The sequence below is a fragment of the Triturus cristatus genome, chromosome 3_2 (genome assembly GCF_964204655.1).
Source record: "Triturus cristatus chromosome 3_2, aTriCri1.1, whole genome shotgun sequence".
NCBI classification, from domain to species: domain Eukaryota; kingdom Metazoa; phylum Chordata; class Amphibia; order Caudata; family Salamandridae; genus Triturus; species Triturus cristatus.
In genome coordinates, this window is record NC_140584.1 from 1097526127 (window position 1) to 1097549131 (window position 23005).

Consider the following 23005-nt stretch of genomic DNA (forward strand, 5'->3'; position numbering starts at 1 on the left):
TGTTTTTATGTTTTTTTTAAGAGATGGTTTCATCAGCTCCAAAAATCAGTGACCTTTCGAAATATTTGGTAGGTAAGTAATGGTAATCTGTTTTGAACAACAGTACAAATATTTTGAGCAAAGTCAGCCTACACCCAGGGTTCCTCAGGACTGGATTGTCCCAAGCTCTCTCTAACCTATATCTACAACCATTTGGAGCGATTCTTATAAACTCTGGTATTCTTTATCCTCAATATCCTACATAAAACGTTCATGCCTGAACAACATACTCCTATTCCCCAACACCCTGGACAGAATCCAAAAAAGATGTCAAACGGCCCCCTAAAACTCAAATCAACAAAACATAATTCCATTTAATCTCACAGAAAAAAATCCAGCCTTCTTGTACAGGAGTGGATGGAATTCAACCAGAGTAAACTTCAACGGCAAATCTCTGCTTTGGCCAACTCGGGTTGTTTTGGGGCATCAGGCAGTTCATTCCAGACCAGGACATTTTAGCCCAGTAATTAAAGTCTGTAGTACAGGTACTTCTTCTTTCCAGACTTCACTATGGCAACTCACTTCTATTTGGTCTCCTAAATATGCACTTGGAACCCCTTGGCCCAATGCTCCACACGGCCGCTCACTTTATTACAGGGCACATGAAATTTAACACATCACTCCTGTATTTCTAACTCTCTCGTTGCTCTCCATTGAAGCAAGAGCACATTTTAACACGTCATGTATCATTCACACGTTCATGGCCCCACACTGTCCTAGCTGGCTGAAAACTGAAAATCACAGGTACAGGTTCAAGGAATGCAGATTACCTTCTCTTGGAGCCTCCGACAGTCAAGGAAGGAAGTTGTATGAAAAGGCATTCTTGGGCAAGCAACACAGATTTGGAACTTCTTTCATACCTTTAGAAACAGAAGCTCAAAATCCTCTTATTACAAAGACACGTTGACTAAGGCTGTGAACTCTTCCGTCTACGGCCAGCTTTTTGAGGATTTGAAGCAACTGTTTTGCTGCTTAATTCTTCATATATGTTGTTACCTGTAACTGAATTCCTGTTCTTGTGTAAGGCCCTTTTATGCCATAGGGCCACGTTCATGCTACAGAAAAATTGCAAATAAACAATGTAAATAGCCGTTTTCAACAAAGATGCATGTTGATAGGAACTACCAACCTATTTTAACTGTAGCAATCATGGCTAACACCAACCACCTGTGTTTTAAATGGGTTAAAAAGGCGGGACTTTCTATAAAGGGATGTGGCCAAAGAAGGTAACTAGGAATTCTTCACAAGAAGGGTGGCTTATGTAATTATGGGGCATGGCCTGCATAATTTGATCCAAAATCTTATGCTGACACAGTATGCCACCATATTAGTACTTTTTGTCAATTTCTGTGAGCTTTTCATCATTGTATCCAGATGTTTCACACAATGAACATATGCCAATCAATCAATCAATCAGGGGTTTATAAAGCGCACTACTCACCCGTTTGGGTCTCAAGACGCTGGGGGAGGGGTGCAGCTCCGGATCAGTCGAAGAGCCATGTCTTGAGGCTCTTCCTGTAGGTGTGCATGGGGGGGGAGCATCTGATGTTGACTGGGAGCTCGTTCCAGGTCTTTTCTGCAATGTAGGAGAAGGCTGTTCCGCCTACTCTGGTTCTGTGAGGCGTGGGGTCCCTGCCAGGGTGAGGTCGGCAGAGTGGATGTTCCTTTTAGGTACGTGGAAGGAGACTCTTTCGTTGAGGTATTTGGGTCCGATGTTGTGGAGGGGTTTGTAGGCGTGAGCGAGTAGCTTGAAGGTTACTCTCTTCTCGATGGGGAGCCAGTGGCGATCTCGTTGGTGCTGGGTCATGTGCTCGTGTTGTGGGGTTCTGAGGACGAGTCTGGCTGCAGTGTTCTGGATGGTTTGGAGCTTGTGTATTTAGTTTAATTAATTCCGGCATAGAGGGCATTACCGTAGTCCAATCTGCTAGTTATGAGTGAGTGGGTGACAGTCTTTCTGCATTCGGGGGGGAACCACTTTAAGGTCTTGCAGAGGATGAGGAGGGAGTTGAAACAGGTGGAGGCGACAGCGTTGATATGGCGGGTCAAGGGTAGGGAGGAGTCAAGGATGATGCCGAGGTTTCAGGCGTGGTCTGATGGAGTGGGTGGGTGTCCGAGGGCGGAACAACTCAAACTTATTAACTTTGCCAATGCTTGTCAGCAGTAGCAGATAAATGAGTAAGAACAATGTTGATGCTAATCGTTAGAATAGAGAATGTTTAAAATCTGAAAATATGAGACAGTGAAAAAAACAATACTAATCTCTTTGGAAGGGATAGTGATCTTCAGGGCATCTCACTCATGTTGTCCCCTTCGCTCAACTCCAGAACACTCAATCATGCCCCACCATAAACACCCACTGACAACCAGCATTCACTTATACACCTAGAAGAGACTCAAGTCACAGTATGCAAGTGCGCAATGTTACCTGAAAAAAGTAAAAAAAAAATACATCTGAAAAAAGCAATACTCGTAGGAAATGCAAAGTGAAGTGCAACATGTGAAATGTAAGGAGTGACTTTATCACTGACATGGATTACTTTAGAGGGTTTTAATAATTATTGTTGAAAAATTGATCATTAGAATAAATCTAGGGAGATGAGAGTAGGAGGCATGTAGTAGTTTATCCAGCTGTAATCTCACAGATAAAGGATTTATTGGAAAGTCGCCCTTTTGGCCTGTTCACCCCCAATTTTTATTGCTGACTGGTACTGGTGGTAGCAGACTCTGACTGTGCCCTGAGCTCTGCTAGTCAGGCCCAAGGCCAGTGCTATGTTGAACACACGCACACATGCACTGAGGTACACTTATAATTGGCATGACCTATCCTATAAGTCCCAAGTAGATTAAAGGGAAAGGGGGTGAAAACTACCTATAAGTCCATAATATATAACAGGACCTGGCGGTTTAGAGGCCAGCAGCCTTTCTGTACTTGCGTGCGTACACTGCTTAGAGTCTGAGGTCTTTTTAAAAGAAGCCCTGAAGTGCAGCACTGTTTTTAAAAAGTACATTCACTGTAAACTCGACCTTTGTGGCATGGGCACTTTAAAAGTGATAATTTACCTTATGTTTACACATTAGGTACCCCCAATGTCTCCCTTAGGTGTTCCAGGGGTGGGGATGTCATGTAACTATATACAGGGTCCCTATCAAAGATGTTTTATAGAACCTGGTGAGTGAAAGCTGCCCGTTTTATTTGTCCACAGATTAGAAATTCCCTACAAAGTCGACGCTGGTGCTGTGGGCACTGTGAAGTATTAATCTACATACTTTTTACATATTAGGCACCACCCCGGGTCTCCCGGGGTTGGGGCGTGCTGTACTTATGAGAAGGGTATTTATAGAAGATGTTTTATAAACCCTAGTGAAGGAGGAATTGCACATTTCATTTTCTCCATTGTAGATACTTGAACTCATAGGATTCCATGGCAATATTTTATGGATGCATAATTATTGCTAGTAAATTATGAAAAAATATTATTCAAGGAATGAATCGAAAGGTATTGATAAATCCAACAACTTGCCATTGTTGAATGTATCCTAACTTGTACAAGAAAGAAGTTATAAGACTTTCTTTTCTGTAAGCCAAAATCCAGCCTCCAGCACTCTTTCCTAATTGGTCAACCCTGAGGGCATTAGCCAAGCTGTCTTGATTAGGTGATGCGTGGCCTGGCCGGGCAGGGGCTAGCTGAGGGGGAGAGCTCTGTAGCGCACAGGAATACCAGAAAAAGGGAATGGGACTTAACGCAAGAGCTTCAAAGGTGGGCAGAACAAGCAAGATTGTCAGCCAGGCCCACCCCTTTTTCTGCCAGGTGGGAGACTTAAGGAAGGAGTTTGCAGGTGTTGGAGGGGAGGGAGGGGGGTACTACGGAAAGTAACCACACTGGGAGTTGGATTAGTCAGCTCTTACTGCTCTAATGAAATTTCAGCCATCATGGATTTTGGGAAAATTTTGTTTTTCTGCAACAAGACTATGCCACACTTTGGAGGAAGTTGTCATGCTTTGGGGTGTTACCCTGCACCTCATGAGAGATGTATTATCTCTCAGTGCTGATGCCTGAAAGTACAAGAAGAAGGAAGATTGTCCTGCTGAAATCCTGATCTGCACTCAAGTGCCTTCCTGCTGAAGATTGAACCTGCTGTTCTATCTGAGACTATAGCTCTGGGGACGTTGCCTTGCTTCAGTAAGGATTAAGGTGTGGACTCCCTGCAGTTACAGGTTAACAGAGCTCAACTGACCATTCTTTAGCGAGAGTCCCCCTCCTGGAGTGTGTCCAGTGGAGTTTTTAAGGGGCTGAAAAATGTGCATTGTGGGAAGTTTAGTCCAGGCCTACCAAGTACCATCTAGGAGATTCCAGGACCTTGGAATTGTGTTTTGGGCACTTGGAACTTACAAGGAGGCCTTTTGGAGGGACCTCCAGACGTTCGGGATAGTTTTGGGAAGTTTTGGAAAAAAGATCCACAAGGTGACCGACCCGACTGCGAGGGCCAAGCCGGCCATCTTCAACCGCGTCCTGGCCTGGATTCCAGGTTCATCCTGCTGAAGAACTCCGGAGGGCCGACTTCCAGAATTTGACTGGGAGCTCCCTGAAAGTTAAGCTGACAAACCCCCACCAAATCCAGCCTGGTTAAGAGCAGCGAGGGACCTCGGAACAAAAAGCTCCAGAAATGTTTCTAAGTGTGAAGGTAAAATTTAGACCAAGGCCTCCCACATAGTGTATCCGAGCAGGGCTCGATCGTGTTCAGCCTGGAACTTTGACTATGTCTCAGTCAAGCGCGACCCGGTGTCTCAGAGTGGCGCTATTGGTTTCTAAGCACTAGAAAGTGTTTATTCTTTAAAAATTCATATCTCAAGTTCCCTTTATTGGATTATTGTTGTTTTGGTATCATTTCAAAGATAAAAATATTTCTTATTTTTATAAATTGCTGTGCCATTATTATTATTATGTGTTGTGTCTTACTTATTTACTGTAGTGATGTTTTTAAATGCTTTGCATATCTGTCTCATAAGTAAAGACTTATTGCTTGTTGTCAGTTACCAAGGGTTGAGCAAGAAATTCATTTAAAAAGACCCTTTTTAGGATCCAGTACCGTGTCTTTGGCCTTGTCACTGGTGGTAGGTGCATACTTACCACCACCAATAAACCACCTTCCTCCACCAAGAATTGATTTGAATAAGGCTAATTAACAACTAGGCAGGCAGAGCAACTAGGCAGAGCACACTTATGCAATTTATAACATTCTGACGCTACAAATAGTAAGACCACAGAATATGATATCAGTGTTTATACTGTTAAAGTTGACATGAGTATAGAAACGTAAAGGTATCTATAACAGTTTTTAGCTACTGCTGGGCCTGCACACTGGCAGGACCAGCCATGCCTAAAGCTGTGCCAAGCAGACAGGTCGGTGAAATTAACATAGGTGCAAGGTAAAGCAAAGTCTTCTAAATAGGTAACAATTTGGGTTGCAATGCTTCTCTGAAATATAAAATGGTGTACATATGTAGGTATGGGTGGAGGTGTGACGAGAGGGTGTATGGACTTGTTATTGAGGTAGTATTAGACAGTCAACTAAACAGCATGCCTCTCAATGTTCTGCATCACCAAATAGGGTGAGACGGATGAGTTTTGGAGGGTGATCCCATTGACATCAACGGATGTGACCAATCTTTTGGGGAATCAGTCTGGTTTTTTGGGGGCAGGCAATCCTATGTAAGGAAGGCATTTCAGTTATTTTGGAAGGTGAAAATTATTAGTAGGGGTGGGGATACCCGCAAAATGAGGATGAGACTTATGCTTATTCTTTTAAACTCTCAAATGGGTAAGATGCCTAGATCTATCTGAGTTGAAGGTAGTTGCAGGTATACCGATAGGGTTGCACCTGGCTGGTCTTACACCGGCATGACCGGTATTTTAGTGTCCCTGTACAAATTGCTGTAAAGCTGGTATTTTCTTTCCTACTAAAGTGTGGAGTCTGTGTTGTTAGTTGCTATGGGGATGTTGGCATTCTAGAGTATGGGTATCTGTGATACCTGAAGAGAGCGTTGGATAGAATCAGCACTCATTGTAGAAGTTACAACTTGCTCTTACTAAAGAAGTTATTTACCTTGCGTCTTGAAGGAGTTATTACAATAAGTGCGTATTTTAAACAGTAAATGTTAGAAGAAAACACTTTAATTCTACACCTGTCCTAATGACCCTTGACTGATAAATAAATTAAACAAAGGCAGAAAATGCAGGGTGAAAATGAAAGCCAATGATTTCAAACAAAATTTGACTTAAGAATCCGCTCCTGCCCATTGCAGAATCCAAATCGCTGCAACGGATATTAAGTAAACCGCTACACCAACCCCTCAAATAAAACTACACCAACCCCTCATATTTGACTGCGGTATTAGGAATCATTAATGGCTTTTCCATTGATTGATGCAAGAGACTGGACAACAGCGCGCATGCAGGTCCGGGGTACACAAAGAGGACCCTCCTAAGAGGGCAGCCGCCTTAGTGCCACATGAGGGCACACAAGGCAGCCTCCCAGTGTTGGGGACCCCCTAGGGGTCTGCGTGCCTACGTCAGATCCGGGCAGGAGTGGGCGGGGGGTGAGGTACAAATACCTCTCCCGCCCACTGGGTGTCCTCTTTTGCCCACTGCCCTGACGCCGTTTGGTTGTGGTTCTGGTCTCCCGGGATCGTCATCTGCTGCTCATCTTGATGCTGGTGAGTTCAGCTCTGCCCCCTACCCCGTTTGTTCCCAGAGTGGCTGCCCGCGTCGGTTCCAGGTCCTTGCCTTGTGCTGCCAGGGCAGCTGGGGGTGGCCCGGTATCGGGTAAGGGGGGCAGAATGGAGGGATGATTCTCCCAGCCTCCGTGTGCAGGCGGTTCTTTCCCGCTACTCCCTAGCAAGGGAGGCGACCAGCACCAGGCGTCATGGGCCCGAGCTACTAACCCTGTCTCCCGTGGGCCGCACCATGAGGGTGGGCCGCGGAGCTCAGAAGACCGAGGCCCTACGGGGTCCTCTGCCACGTGGGGAATGGGTGTTACGCCTGAATGGTCTGGTCGCGTAGGGACCATAGGGGCGCCTTTGCACAGTTTCCCCGTCCCCTTTCCGGGGGTCCACGTCCCTGATGGGGCATAGGCCTGGGGCCGGTGGGGGGAATCGCGATGGGAGGCGGAGGGTGCCGCGCTCAACCCCCTCCACGCTTGCAGATGCAGGCGGGGAGCATCGCCTGCAGCCCCACCTGGTTTTCCCTGCTGTTCAGGGCGCCTGCAGCCATGCAACTCCAATTTGCTCCTTCTCGTCATGCCGCCTTACGTGTCTCGCGTGACCCCCAGGAGCTGGGCCGAGATGAGTGAGTCCCCACCCTCACCCCCTCACTCGCCTCCTCTTCGGGGCATTTCCAGCATACGGTTATATGGAAAGGGGGCGAAGGGCGGACGGAGGCCGCGTTCACCGGGATTTCAGGCACGGGTCTGGGCACATGGTGTGTGTGGGGGGGACCAGCGATGGACGTTCTCGGACGGGGTCCATGCGCATGGCTGGAGGAGGGTACGAGGGAGGAGCTGAGTGGCTTACAAACGACCTGCTGGCTGTGCTCAGTTATATTCCCCTCGCAGCAATAGGCATGCCGCATGCCTGCCTCAGGCTCTGCGCTCCGCCAGCCGACTGCAGAGACGCACCCTTTAAGAACAACGAGTAGTTCACCCCTTCCCCCCCGTTGTGCGGTCGGCTTAGAAGCTCCGACAAAGCGGCACCTCACGCATCCCTGCCCATAAGGCAGTGCCACGCGCTACTTCTGCATACTTGGCACGTTGCTGGGCAGGCAGCGCTGGTGTTAGGCGGGTAGTTCCTTTAGGGCTACTGAGGAAACAGGGACAGTCTAATAATGCCTGACTTGGAGGGCAGTTGCTTCAGGTACGGACCAACTTCACATTATCCGGTGCCTCTTTTTAAAAGCACCCAAGGTGGGGGCTGGTGCTTTCTTTCTGCGACGCTATCTTTCCATGACGTTCCTTCCCTCGCCCTAGCATACCGTGGTTGGAGGGGAGGATAGCTGATAAAGTCTTCTCCTTTCGTGTCATGGTGTTCCCTGAACTGCACGTTTTTATATGGTGCCATCATTTGCCATTGTCATTAACTGTGCAGGTAGCCAAGAAGTTTCTCTTTGCTCAAGCAGAGGCTAGTGGTGTATCAGCAGGGGGTGTCTTGGCCACCAGGTGGCACTGCTAAGAGCAATGTATGATCAACCGCTTTGACAGGGCGAATTAACTAGTAGGGGGGGCTATTGTTAATGATTGTCTGTTTTCTGTTCCAGTTACTCGCACGGTGATTAACCATTCGCCGTCTGATGCCTAAAAGCCACGTCTGCGCAAGGCTCAGCAACAGGTACAGGGTTAAAGGGTCAGACTGTGGCACTTCGGTCAGTGATGCAGGGTATCAGGAGACAGCATTGTCAGGAATGGAGTTTAAAGTTTTTTCAAATTGCAGGACCCATCGGAACAAGCTTTCAGGCACCACACAAAGAGGAGATTGCGGGGACCAGGAGCAGAGTACCCACTGAATCGGCAATAGGGCGCACGCAAGCATAAAGTCCAACACCCATTCCTGATTAAATTGAGTCGACACTAGGGCCTGCAGTTTGGCATTGATGGCCAGGGCTCTCCCCTCCTATTCTCACAGGCTTCTCAGGTGGAGAACTCTTTACCGACACCTCCCAAGATGCATAGTGGGCGGCATTAATCCAGATGGCCAAAACCAAGGGATTGGCATCGGCTACGGGTCTCATGAAAGTGGTCGATCCGGAGGACTCTGGTATCGTCATTGAGACCCCTACCCCAGAGCAGGAGCCTAATGCAGAGGCAGGACCCTCAAGGCCCAAGCGGGTCTGCAAGCCCATGACGAAGAACTTTCCGGCAGACCTGCCGCCCGTCAAGACCAGGGCGCTGCCTACTTTCAAGGATGCTGGTCCCCCGCTGGTCTCTCCCCCACCCACGGGGCCGGCTAACCCTCCGGACAGTATGGCAGCCGCATGGAACCACGCCACCCGGGAAGATCTGGGTAAGCTCATGGACACAATGAGTAATTTCATTTCGGAGTTCAGAGCAGGTCAGACAGAGACCAGCTCAAAGCATCTGGGCAGCGAAATAACCATGGGAGAGGGAGGGGCGCTAATGGCTGCTGTTGTGTGGGCAAGCCAGGGGAGCGAGCAGCAGGCAAAACGAGGGGCCCCCTCCGCGGCTGCCCCAGTGGTATCGAAGGAGGAGCAAACCACGCCAGGGTCATGCAAGTCATCTACGGCCTTAGGGGGGAATCGCTTACATCCACCACCGCCATCCATCCCCCGTCAATGACACTAAGCCAAGGGACAGTGGTGAGTACGGCGGACGCTCCGGCTGTGGTGGAAGGGTCACCGACTTCTTCCAGCGTTGTCAGTGTTAGTCCCTCGGCCAGCAAAGGGGACTTTCCGACAGGACCACTCACACCTCCAGCCATCCCCCTGCCCGTAATTGTTACTCCACTTCAGCTGAGCAAGCCTCCCGCTCCCACCCGGCTCGTCACCGCAGCCCTGCTGCTGTCAGGCCTTTGCTCCCTAGTTTGGCAGGTACCTCAGGCAGAAAAGAAAGCAAAATGGAGGTGCAAGTTGATAGACATTTTCTCTCTGCTCATGCTCAGCCAGGATGGTCTAGATGGCAGAAAAGCTGGGGGGAAAGAGGAGGACAAGAAAGTTAAGTTCCAGGCATGGCCTGAGAAGAACATTGAGAATTGGCTGGAAGTGTTTTCTATCTTGTCCGCTGTCATTTTGGAGAAACAACCAGAGGTGGGCCAAGGGCTTTTACAATACGGCAGGTTGATTCACAATGAGGCAATTAAGTGGGGGGGACTTAGCTGGTTGAATTACGACAGGGAATTCTGGAGAAAAAAACGTCCATGTGTCCTGAGATGGCGTGGGACCTGAAGGAGGTTCAGCTATGGTTCGGCCACATAGGTCCTCGCACACAACAGAGCACAGTCCAAAATATAGGTGGGCCGGGTGACAGGCAAAGGTTCCTTTCAAGCAGACACGCGCAGAGTTAAGCAGACATTTCGGGAAGGGCACCGGGGAATCCAGAGGGAGGTTTCAGAAGGTCTTCCCCGGGGACATGTCGCTTGTTTAACACTGGAGTGTGCTCATGGAGGAAAACGTGCAAGTTCTTGCACACATGCAACAGATGTGGGGGGCCTCACCCCATGGTCTCTTGTCACACACAGCAGGAGCTTAAGCCTGCGGCCAAAGGCAGGCAAGATAGCTGAGATTTACAGGGGTGCATCAGAAACACACAACACCACTCCCTCCGGACCTCAGGCTCAGCGCATCCGTTGTCCCCGCGACTGCCCCAGGCAACGCCAGCATCACGCCTTCCCACTATGGACTATGCCCCGGTACACATGCGCGCAGTTAAGGGCCCGTCGCCAGTCTGCCTGAACAACCTCTTACCTCTCCTCAGACAGTACCCAAACAAACAAGACAGTCTCATGCTGCTACACAAAAAAAACAAGTCAGGTTATTATTGGAGCGGTATGCGGTGGCGCCTCACAAAGTCCCGCAAGTTATGCACAATACAAATTCAATGTGGTGCTACTGGCAAAGGGGAAAACCTCCAACCCTTTATGGTGGACAACAATGTCCCACAAATTATACTCAAAGGCCTGTGCACACACGAAGTTAGATGTGGACAATTAGTACTGTCTAATTCTTGATCCAAGTCTGACTCTATAATATTCATAAACATCAATTCAAACACAATAATATGTAAGGAACACTCCAGATGATCTGATTCGTTACGTTTATTGGAGATCTCAATGCCCAGCCGACACGTGTTTCGTCAGGGTCAACACCCACGACTTCTTCAAGGCTTCACGGCACGCAAAAATTGCAATTCATAAAATTCAAAATACCGGTAATCTATTCAAAACGGTGCGAGTAATCAGGTCAAAATCAAAATGAGGGTTGTCCTTCAGATCCAAAGAGCTTATAAGGAGAAAAACTCCAAAGACGTAAAGCACATCGGGAAAGGGAAGCCGAGTATGGCGACCAAAGTTGCACTCATACGTAAAAAATGATAGAGCAGTCCCGTATGTGCCCTCAATTCGTGACTGGCAGTGAATAGACCGGAAGCCTAGGGCACCAGTCTCATGCTGCTGACTGGTTTTAGCGAGGGCTTCAAGATCCCCTATGTGGGCCCCTTGGGAAGTAGGGAAGTAGGGAGGCAGACAATCTTAAATCAGCAAGGGAACTACCGGCAGTAGTCAGAGCCAAGGTGAAGAAGGAGAAGGCTCTATGCAGGTTGGCGGGTCCCTTCCTGCGGCCCCCGTTGGACAACTTTGTGGTCTCTCCCCTGGGGGTGGTGCCAAAGAAGGAGCCAGGGTCGTTTCGCCTAATTCACCACCTGTCTTACCCAAAGTGAAACTCTGTCAACCATGGGCTACAGGAGGGATTCCTGCTCTGTGACGTATTGTACCCTGGACGTAGCATTGGACTTAGTCAGGAGGGCGGGCAAGGGGGTCTGGTTAGCCAGAGCAGACATCGAATCGGCTTTTCGCTTGCTACCAGTTCACCTGAGCAGCCAACACCTGCTGGGTTTCAGGCTTGAGGGCAGGTACTTTTACGACAGATGCATGCCCATGGGTTGCGCGGTTTCCAGTGCCTACTTAGAGGCGTTCAGCAGTTTCCTGCAGTGGGCTCTCCAAGCAAGCTATGGGGTGGTAGGGATGACACATTACCTGGACGACTTCCTTTTCCTAGGGGATGAGGGCACGCAGGATTGCAGGAAGGCCCTCAGGGACTTTGAAAAGCTGGCCAGTCATCTGGGGGTCCCACTCGCGCCAGGGAAGATGGAGGGTCCGGGGCAGGTCTTAACTTTTTGGGGGATTGAACTTGACACCATAGCCGGGAAGTCCAGGCTGCCAGCGGACAAGGTCCAGGACTTGGCACATCATATCCAGTCAGCCTTAAGTCAGGTCAAGGCCTCCCTTGGTTACATCCAAAGCCTCCTGGGAAAGCTAAATTTTGCGGCCAGAGTAATACCAGCTGGGAGGGTGTTTGCGCATAGGATCGCCAGGGCAACGGCTAAGGTTAAGAAGAAGCACCACATGGTGAGGTTAAGCAAGGGGATGAAGAAAGACCTGAGCATGTGGGCTAGTTTCTTGGTGAGCTTCAACGGCTCGGTCATCTGGAGGGCCTCATGGGCTGGGAGCCCGGAACTAGCGCTATTCACAGATGCGGCAGGCAGAGAAGGCTTTGGGGTGATCCTAGATAGAGAATGGCACACTCAGAGATGGCCCAATGTCTGGCACTAGAAGAAGATCACGTCCAACATTACGGTTCTGGAGTTGTTCCCTATAGTGATAGCATTCCACCTGCGGCCTGCAGTGGCTGGCAGCCAAAAGGTCTTGTTCTGGTCCGACAACCTGGCTGTGGTGCAGGCCATCAATTCCCAGTCGGCGTCTTGTCCCTTGGTCTTGTTTCTGTTGAGGAAACTGGTGAGGGCTTGCCTGTTTAACAATATTGAATGCCGGGCGCGACACATTCAGGGGGTGCAGAACACAGCAGCTGACGCTCTCTCTCGTTTTCAGTGGCGCCGGTTCTGGGAGACGTGGCTGAGAGCGAGAGAGGAGATGACCCCTTTTCCACCACACCTCTGGTTCCTTCTGAACTGCAAAGGGGATTGAGGGGGCTGGGCGAGCTGTCCCTAGCACCTAGGACCAGTAAGCGCTATAAGGCTTCTGTGGCCAAGTTTTGTGCAGTGGCAGGAGCCTGGGAAGAAGGGAGGTCATCTCTAGAGACCAAGATCCAAACTTACATTGTAAGGGCCAGAGATAAGGGGAAAAGCCACGCCTGGATTGCAGACCACCTGTCAGCAATCAGTCACCACGCCAGATTAAGAGGGCAGGACGATCCCACAAAATCCTTCCTGATCAGGGTGGCGCTTAAGGGCTGGGCTAGGAGCGAGCCACGAGCACCGGACAATAGGTCCCCTATCGATTTTGAGACTCTGCAAGGGATGCTAGACTGGGTGCACATGGATACCCATTCAGCTTTTGAAGCAGCCCTCTTTTCGGCCACATTTAGCCTGGCCTTCTTCGGGGCCCTTAGAATTGGCGAGTTGGTGGCTAGGTCTAAGCAGGACACGTCTGGGGTGGCCTTGAACAGGCAGGACACAGCTCTGTCTGGGAACGCCCTCACAATATTGGTAAGAAGATCGAAAATGGACCAAGCAGGGGAGTGGAGGGTGATCTTGCTGCACCAACTTGACATTGCCAGGTTTTGCCTGGTGCGCGTGGTCACCAATTACCTGGCATTGCGCCCAGCGACAGAAGGTTATTTGCTGGTGCATACAGTCAGCATGCCTCTTACGAAGTTCCAAGTGCAGCTCATAATGCAGGTTTGCTTGGCGTTGTCAGGAAACAAGGTCCAGGGCAAACGCTTCAGCAGCCACTCATTCCGGATAGGGGCAGCTACGACGGCCATTAGGGCAGGCTTGTCATCAGAGCGTATCAAACAATTGGGGCGGTGGGAGTCCCAGTGTTATAAGAGATACATTCGGTCTTGAGGTTCACACAGTAGGGTCTGAGGACTTGGGGAATTGTGTATGTACTGGCAAGCATTCTGGTTACTCGAGGGAAGATGCTACGGCACCAGATGCCGGTGGCTTGCAGTGGAGGTTAATGAAATGCATTTTAGATGTTGTAGTTGTGTGCAGTCTTCAATAAAAAAATGTTTTGCAAACTTTCATTTCTTTAATTACCAGAAACAAAGGTCTGGGTGATTGGCCATTCAGGCGTCTTGCGAGTGTCACGGTGGTCAGAAAGCAGGAAAGGGAGGCACGGCCTTACTGCCACAGAGAAAATTTGTCTGGGATACTCAGGCATGCGCTGGAACTGCTTGCTGAAGAAACTGCAGCAGAAACTGTGGGGGTAACTCTCCGCCCAATGTGTTGGTCATACACCTGGGAGGGAATGATCTGGCATTTCTGGGGAGAAGGGCACTGCTGCAAGAAATGAGGTCTACAATGTGTAAGATGAGCAACCAGCTGGGGACCTGTGAATTATGGTGGTCAGAAATGACCCCCCGGCGGGTCTGTCAGGGGGCACGGTCAGGGGAAGCCATTGAGACCTCGCGCAGGTGGGTTAACAGCGAAATGCGAAAATACACCGAACAAAGGGGGTTTGGCTTCATCCGACATGGTTTACTGCACGCTACGTCCACAGGGTGTTTTGATGAAGATGGGATACACCTGTCCAGAGTGGGAATGGACCTGTTCTTGCTTGATCTCGGGGAGGCCTTGGAATCAGCAGGGTGTAGGTAACGTGGCCTATGTTGGTGGGGGGCCCTGGGGTGATGGTGGCCACACCCAGAGCTGTGGCGGAGTTAAAGGGCGATCCAGAGGCTGTAAGGTACAGAGGGGTACCCTCTGCAGGAGCACAACAATAGTGCAAAGGCCAAATATTCCCAGGGAGGTCCCCGCGTTAGTGCCTGGAGGAGCGACAGTGCCCCGTTAGTCCTACGGGCAGCTGTGGACCTGAGCAACCTGTGGGTTGCCTGGAACACTCTGCTCCCTTCTGGGGGCGTGAGTAATGTGGTGGACTGGCAAGATAGAGGTGATGCTTAGGTGGTGCTGAGTGATACTGAGGTGGTGGTGAGTGATGCTGAGGTGGTGCTGAGTGATGCTTTGGTGGTGCTGTGCTAGTGCTTAGGTGGTGGTGAGTGATGTTGAGTTGGTGCTGTGCCGATGCTGAATTGGTGCTGCTCTAGTGTTGGTGCACCGATGAGGAGGTGGTGCTGTACTGATGCTCAGGTGAGGTTGAGTGATGCGGAGGTGGTGCTCTGTTGATGCTCAGGTGATTCTGAGTGATACTGAAGGGGTTCTTAGTGATGCTAAGTTATGCTGTGGTGGTGCTGAGTGATGTTGTGGTGTTGCTGAGTAATGTTGAGGGGGTGGTGCTGAGCTGGTGCTAAGGTGGTACTGAGTTAGTGTTGCTGCTGAGGTGGGACACCACTGTTGGTTGTGCACTGATGCAGAGATGGTGCTGTGCTGATGTTTAGGTGGTGCTGTGCTGGTGCTGTGCTGGTGGTGAGGTGGTGCTGAGTGATGCTGTGGTGGTGCTGAGTAATGCTGTACTGGTGCTGCGCTAATGCTGAGGCAGTGACGCTGCACTGATGCTGAGGTAGTGCTGAGATGGTGCTGCACTAATGCTGAAGTGGTGCTACTTTGGTGCGGAGTTGGTTTTGAGGTGGTACTGCGCTGGTGTTGTGGTAAGGCTGCGCTGGTGCTGAGTTGGTACTGTGCTGGTGGTGGTGCACTGATCCAGAGGAGGTGCTGTGGTGGTGTTGAGTGATGCTGTGGAGATGCTGGTGCTGAGGTAGTGATGAGTGATGATGTGCTGGTGCTGCACTGACGCTGAGGTGAAAGGATGCTGAGGATGAGAAAGGTGATCCTGGAGATTTAAATGGTCTGTTGACACAATATTACTAATTTCCAAATATGCACTTGAGGCTTGTGCACAAAAGATGTAAGATTATTTGAGCTCATGTACAGACTATGTGAGACCATGACCATGTGAGGAGCTTTGGAAAACTGTGCAGGAGGCGTGTAGTAAGATAGTGGGTGGAGGCGGGGGCATGTGGAGAGCGGGAAAGAGAGCATGGGGATGTGTGCAGTGTGAGGAGGCCTGGAGAGAGACTGTGAGGAGAATGGAGCACATGGAAAGGCTGTGCACGTGAGAGGAGATATGATCACTCAGACAGACCATGTTACATGGGAGCTTATGTCCAGTGTTAGGAGCTCGCAATGTCATTACAGCTTTTAGCCTCCGGACCTCAAGCACCATCATATGTTGTTGCTACTAGGGCCCAAGCGCAAAGACGCAAATGTGTTCATAGAGTGTCTACGCTCTATTACTCTTATTTGTGTTCTCCTAACCTAGATAGATTTGTGACACCACTAATTGCTAATGACGCCGTGTAATGGAATAAACGTCATTTATATGAAATAAAAAGTTTATCATCACAAAACTAAATTTGAGTGCTTTTTGCAGCATAAATGTGGCAAGCACATAGACGTGTGTGAGGGATGTGTGCGTACGGTGGGAGCTACAGGGATGGGGGATGTTAATTTGTGAATGACAGGAAATTCCAGAACCAAACAAAATGTGGAGGAGGTCTGGGTTTCCACTGTAACCACTGACAATAATCCAGAGATGCAGGTTAAACAAGAGACTGACGCGACAAACAGCAAACAGAGCATGCGCAGAAAGCGCTGATTACTAAAAAGAAAAGTAACATTCCATGATTTGAAAATACCACCACCAGGTTACGTAAGCATTTTAAAAAAGTCACACAATTGTAAAGACCATGACCTGCAAACCCCACTCGAGAGTCTGCCACCAGGGATAAATTACAAGCCACATGGGCCATCCATCGCTATATGCTATGTTGGTACCAACATGTGAGTAGGGCCTTCTCTCTAGGGTGTACAAAAAGCTTCAACTATTACTATGGAGCATAGTTATCCGTATATGCAAGTGATACGGACACCCCCCTGATCCCACACCCTATGGGCATGTGTAATGGGAATGGGGTGCCACGGGGCTCTGGTGCAAGTCTGTGTACATGTGCCCTGGTAGGGTGTCCCATGTCCCTGATCCTTCACCCTGTGTGCATGCAAATGTGAAAGGGGTGCCACGGGGCTGTGCTGAAAGTTTGTGTACATATGCCCTGGTAGGGTGCCCCAGTCCCTGAGCCCAGACCCTGTGTGCTTGCAAACCTGTGTGCATGTGGGGAGGAGGAAAGCCACGGGGCTCTGCTGCAAGTCTGTGTACACTTACTCCAGTAGGGTGGCCCACTGTATATGTGCACATAAAATGTACCACTAAGAAACGATTTTACAGTGTGTGTGTAAGCATGGGAAGAGTAGGAAGGGGGTTCTGCTGTCTGTCTCTGCGCATGTACCCATGTGCCAGATCCCCACATCCTGTGTGCATGCAAACAAGGGTGGGCACGCAGAGGGACGCTAGTGTTGGGAGACTATGTATATGTACACGTGAAAGGTGCCAAGAATTCCTGACTTTGCAGAAAGGGGGAGGGTGCCAGAGGGCTTCGTTGCCAGTCTGCGTACATAAACCAAAGGAGGGTGCTACCGAACTTGTATCCCACAAACTTATGTGCATGCAATTGGGAGGGCCAGGGCTTTAAGTGGGATGAAAAAACTGAAGGTCTCTAAAAGAGGTGTGACAAGCCTGTGTGCTGTATATAAATATCTCTTGTGTTTGTTTTAATAGTCTCTAAGAGAGTTTATTAAATTCAAACATGATGTTTGTGGCACACTGCACTGAGTAATCATTGTCCCTAAGGACACAGAGGGCAAAAGGGGGTCCCAGGGGAAGCTTGCCAAGCTATGTATTGCTTTAAACCCTGGTATTTCCTTAACATCTTGTGTAAGTACTTAAATAGCATGCATGCGCTAGTGTGCTTGGTGTTTTGAAGGTAAGCCTTCATTTTATTGTTGAGCGTGAGTTGGGGCGCATGTCACATTACAAGCTTAGCTGCCCTCCTTTGAGCAACGGCAGTGGCAATGAATACGACCTGTTAACAATGGATGCCCACGGACGCATCTGTCCTCCACCATACCACATAAATTAATACACAACATAATTGAAACTTAAAGAATCCTGGCTCATGCATTTCAAAACTTGTTTTCTTTAATGTAAATTTGGTGCAGTTTAAAAGTCACCTTAGCATGGCTCTCGCTTCAGCATGGAGGCTAAACAGCTACCATGTTTGTTTACTTACTTGTTTAACCCCAGAGGTGGTTGCCCCCAGCACCAACATAGATATATGCATCCATCTTACAATCCTGCCCCTGCAGCTCAAAAAGTGATCCAGCAATATCAAGCGGTAGAAGGAGGAAAAGGTGTGACAAAAGCAGAAAAGGCACAGTCTTTAAATCATTATTTAAAACTAGGCCAGTGTCCGACCTAGTGCCACCTATTACTCACCTTATTCATACGTATTGTTTGTCCAGGGATCATTGCGTTTTCCCAACAACCCCACATCCAGGAGGAAAGGCCGGATCCACTCCATAGGATATAAAGCTGGGGAGCCGCAGAAGGTTCCTAAGTGACCCTAGCCACGTTGCTCCTATCGAGCAGAGAAAGGAGGCTATTAACATCCTGGGCTCCTCTTTGGGTTAAAGTTTATTTGCTGGATTTGTAAGGGAGATGAATAGGGCAGAGGTGTTACGTGTGACTCGTGTAGCGTGAGTCAACTTAGCTAGGCCTGCCCACCGTCTGTTATTTTGAGGCCAGGGTAATCCAAGCCCCATTGGGACCCGTTTCGAAGCTGGACCAGGCCCACTTAAAGCCTTAGTTTTATGGGTTTATGGTGGTAGTCTGTGTACTTGTATCCGAAGAGAGTGCCACACAGGTTCCCACAGCATGTGTGCATGTAAAGGGGGAGAGGGGGCACCAGGGGGTACATGCACTACTGGACTGTGCCATAGTACTCTAGCTCCACAGCTTGTGCACGTGCCAGGCTCTCCTCCAGAGAACCCGGCTCGAGTCTCGGTGTCGGCTCAACATCCTTTGATTCTGGGCTCACTGATGCCCATGTAAAGCGCTCCAATACCTTTGGGTACAATTCGCGCTATATAAAAGTGAAAAAAAAAAAGAAAAAAAAAAAGAAAAAAAAAATTGTGCTCACTTCGGCAGCACATATACTAAAAAAGTAAAAAAAATAAAAATGGGACTGGTTCTGACAGTTCTGCCTCGTTAAAATGGTTGTTATGTTCTGGGAACAGCTTCTCTTTCCCGTAAAAACTACAGGCAAGCACCGTGTTCCTGTATGCTGGATACACCCATGATGTGGGACACTCCTCTGAGAAGTACTGACATTTTTCAAAAGGCTTTGCCGCTTAAGGAAGGTGACCCGTCTCCGCAATGGTGTAATACAGAAATCCTGGTAACGTTCTGATGCAGTCTGGAAGTAGCACATCTGAGCCTTCTGTACTACTTCTTGTGACGCAGAGCAAGAATAACAGTAAAACACTGGTACGTGTTTACATTCGTAAGTTGATGTTCCCAAAATAATATATTACTATAAGATGTATTTGGGTCTTTCCACATTTCCTTCAGTGACCTGGGCAATCTGAAGATGCAAAGGGGGTTTTGGGAGGGGGAATGTTGCAGCCATGTACACAGCACAGCGCTTGCACTGTGAGCCGACCCTGACAGAGTCTGGTGATAGCAGAAGGATATCCAGGTATCTTAAATGGAGGTATGGGAGGAGTAGTCCCTTTATAGGTGCGTACTGGGCAGGATCGGATTGGGACCGAAAATAGGTCTAACCTGTTAGCCGGTCCCAAATCCGGCAGGGGGTGAATGGGGGTGGGGGGGGAGGGGAGATATGTTCCTTCTTAGTTAAAAGTGTTTTGCTGCAGTTCTATATAGTGCGAACTCGACCCTAAGGTATCGGGGTAGCCTTTACACGAGCACCAGTTGCGTTACATAAGATCCTATTCATTTTTGGTAGGCACGGGGAGATTTAGTAATTTGCTCAGAAACACAGGCTGTTGATCGTCGCTGAGACTTGAACCCGGTTCCCGAGTTTCAAATTTGGCAGCTCTCGTTACGCCACATCCTTATTTTAAAGTTATTTATAGAGGGCCCGTACCCTGCACACCGGTGCTAGACTGGGCTATTTGCATTAATGGTGAAAATGGAAAAATAAACGCGTTGTTTCTACGAGGCATTCAGTTTTCACTTTGGGTAGCCTCAGGAAAAAGAGCATGCTGTCTGGAAGCATTTCATAAAAGGGAAGGGAGGGTTTGACCAAGGCTCCTCAAACAACAGCTATAAACGTACTTCACTAAGAACCGGCATGTTAATAAGTAAATAAAACACGCTCAACGGCAATATGGAGCAAGGTGCGGTAATAAACGTACTTTACTAAGAACTGGCATGTTAAAAAATAAATGAAAGCGCCGGGCAGGAGGGTTGTGCTCAAATGACGCGAGCCGTGCGCATACACATCGCCTGTCCAGGTGCGCACATGTCCTGTCCCCCTTCGACCAAGAAACCGACAACAATAGATCTCGCCAAGGCGTGCAGCGTGCATGCGCTGTGTCGCTAGGCGAGACCTAATAAGGCGTTATTTCTCTCCAGTGCACCATATATAACTCTCACATAAGCATTGATAATGCTCAATGTGAGACATCCCATTTCTGTCAAATGGGCTATAACATTGACTGTTAGTATTTGATCTGAACCTAGAATATCTCCCAACCCCGAACATTGTTCTCACATGAGCTTGGAAAATGCTTCCATAACAGTCAAGAGGTTGGCCTCACAAACCACCCCTCATCTGCCTTCTTTGCATGGAGTAGCATTTTGTTTTTGTTTTGTCTTCTACAAAAACGTTTTTATCTCACTTATTACCTATATTCAATTCCTCTATTTTACTGTGACAAAAACTCACTACTAGATATGTTCTGTATTACTAATATTTTGTAAAGATATTAAACACCTTAACTAAAGTAATGGTCGAGTGAGAAAGTGTTCTACACATATTATCTTTAGTTCTTTAGGAACTCTTTAATTTTTAAAGACATTGTGTACTTATCATGTAAGAATATGGAAACTCTCTTCAAAATTAAAAAAAGAAAAGTGTATTTAATTAACATGCAGAACTCTTTCATCTTAGTGCATCAGACTAAATTACTACACACACTACAGCACCCTGCCCCTCACCTTGCTGGCATTAATGCGGCCTGAGGCATACTTTTTGGCCCCTTAGCTTTAATCAAAATATTTGAAATGATGCAGAATTATTATAGTCCAAACAATGTTTATCTAGTTTCGAGTGGGGATTCGCCACCCATGACATTTTGAGAGGCTGTGCCACACAGACCATTCTCCTAAGGTCGATGCATGTGATTAAGAGTTCCCAGGTAATGGCTTTAATATTTCATTCACACGCACACAGCAACAGTCTGAAAAATACTCAGGTATAGTGATAGGAGAAGACTGAAAGTTATCAAAAAAATACACCCATTCACTTGAATGCACTGGACACTTGCTTATGAAGAATTATCCTATAAGTACATGTACAATGTGTACCTGTCTGATATTAATGTACAAATATCCACACTGACATGCTACATAGTGCAAGCATATGTAGGAATCACAACTTCCTGAGAAAATATACACGCTGAGATTGAACATTAAAAAGTACACTTAAGCGATGGAAACAACACACAAACAAGTGTAACTCATAAACATCATATGTTGAATATATATGAATATACGTTTGTCTCTTGGTCTTTCTATCTCTGTGTTTGGCTCTCTCTTTCTCTCACTTTTTGACAGCCCTCTGGATGCTAGTGACACCTTCGAGTAAACTAGTAGCCTGATTGACACAGTCAACAAGATGACTTCAAAGTTACCTATTTTCTTTTTTTCTCAGAAAATGCTGGCTCACTGTTATTGTGAATTTACACAAAAGTGTCTACTATACACATTTCTGCAACACACGTACTGACATTAATTTATATACTGACAATATCTACACAACAACAAAAGGCTACTTCCACCATCAAATATTTTGCCTTCATGTAAGCTTACACTGGAGTCTGGGTGGTACATTAACCAACTTCTAGAAGAAGAGGAAAGTGATTTTTGCCCAGGATTACCAGTTTTTAACAAGGCGGTATTTTGGTAGGTTGAACATAGGTGCAAACTGTTGAGTTTCTTTCGGCGATGCTGATTTGTTTATGTAGAAAGGTGGTCAGAATTGCTCTAATCCTGGTGGGTATAGCAGGTACTTTCTAAAATATAAGTTCACACACCTACCTTTGACACGAAGGACCAGTAACGGTAACACCTTTCTTCCACATTCTTGGAGTTTTTATCTTTGACTTTGCAGACTATGAGATCTGGGCTTTCTATATCCGAGCAAAGATGTGTTGTCATGCAGGCGACGACGTCTCCATTCAAGAACACAGATGTTGCCCACATGAGCAAGGGGAAGAACAGTTGTGACCAAAATCGACGTGAAGACAAGCCGGCAAACTGAGAGCAGGACATTTGCCCCCAGCGCCACCTCCCCCACTTCCATGTCATCACATTTAGTAAGGAGAAGGTAACTCCTGGAAGCAGGAAAAACAAAATCCCAAACCACAAATTGTGGTCTCTGTGGCATGGGCATGCAAATGCAAGCTGTAGCATATTCTGGAGTCCCACAAAAATACTCCCCAGCACTCCCCACAGCAAGAGTCTCAGGGGGGCCCATGCTGTGAGGTCTTTGATTGCTGATCCTGTTGTAGGGGGGCTTGACTGCGCAGCAGAATACATTTTAAAATGACTTTTGTGTCCCACTTCTGACGCCTGATACCTTAGAGATGCTATGTGGAGTGAGATGTCCTCACACGCCTTAGGCTTTGCAGAGGTGCGCCTGATTTCCTGTAGAAAAATATCCGCAGGTGTCAGCACTTAAATACTGTTGTCCACGCCCACAGTTGGCACTGATTGGCATAGGTGATATGAGGTACAACAGGAGGGCAGGAACAGTGTAAATTGCTTCCGGCCGTGAGTGGAATATAAATCTGCAAACCAGCTCCCTTCGCTCCAAACACTTTTAGCCAAATAGCAGGTTAGATTTGTATTCTATATTAGGGATAGAGCAGTTCTCTCAGCTATAATTTGGTGAAAGGGTTTAAAATAGGAAACGAAGTGACTGCATGAATAAAAAGCCTTTTTCATATTTGCATGTGTGCAGAATGGACATGGCTCATATGTATTTAAACAGGAATTCAGAAAAGGTTCCCAGGAGTAATTTTGGGAAACTTTGTGATTTACAGAAATTCGAAAATCAACATTAAAATAGAGGTGTAACTTACAACTTAACATTTTAGAATTTCTTTTAGAATAGGGGATACTTTG

At 47.9% G+C, this 23005-nt stretch overlaps 1 protein-coding gene across 1 annotated transcript in view; it reads right to left on the reverse strand.

Annotated features, from left to right (window-relative positions):
* Positions 1-22510, reverse strand: part of LOC146859199 (uncharacterized) — a 75855-nt gene extending 53345 nt beyond the window's left edge. The window contains exon 1 of the mRNA XM_085649881.1: positions 21917-22510. Within this exon, the coding sequence (XP_085506007.1) occupies positions 21917-22417 (501 nt within the window). The 5' untranslated portion in view covers positions 22418-22510. The remainder of the gene's footprint in view (positions 1-21916) is intronic.
* Between the last annotated feature and the right edge of the window lie 495 nt (positions 22511-23005).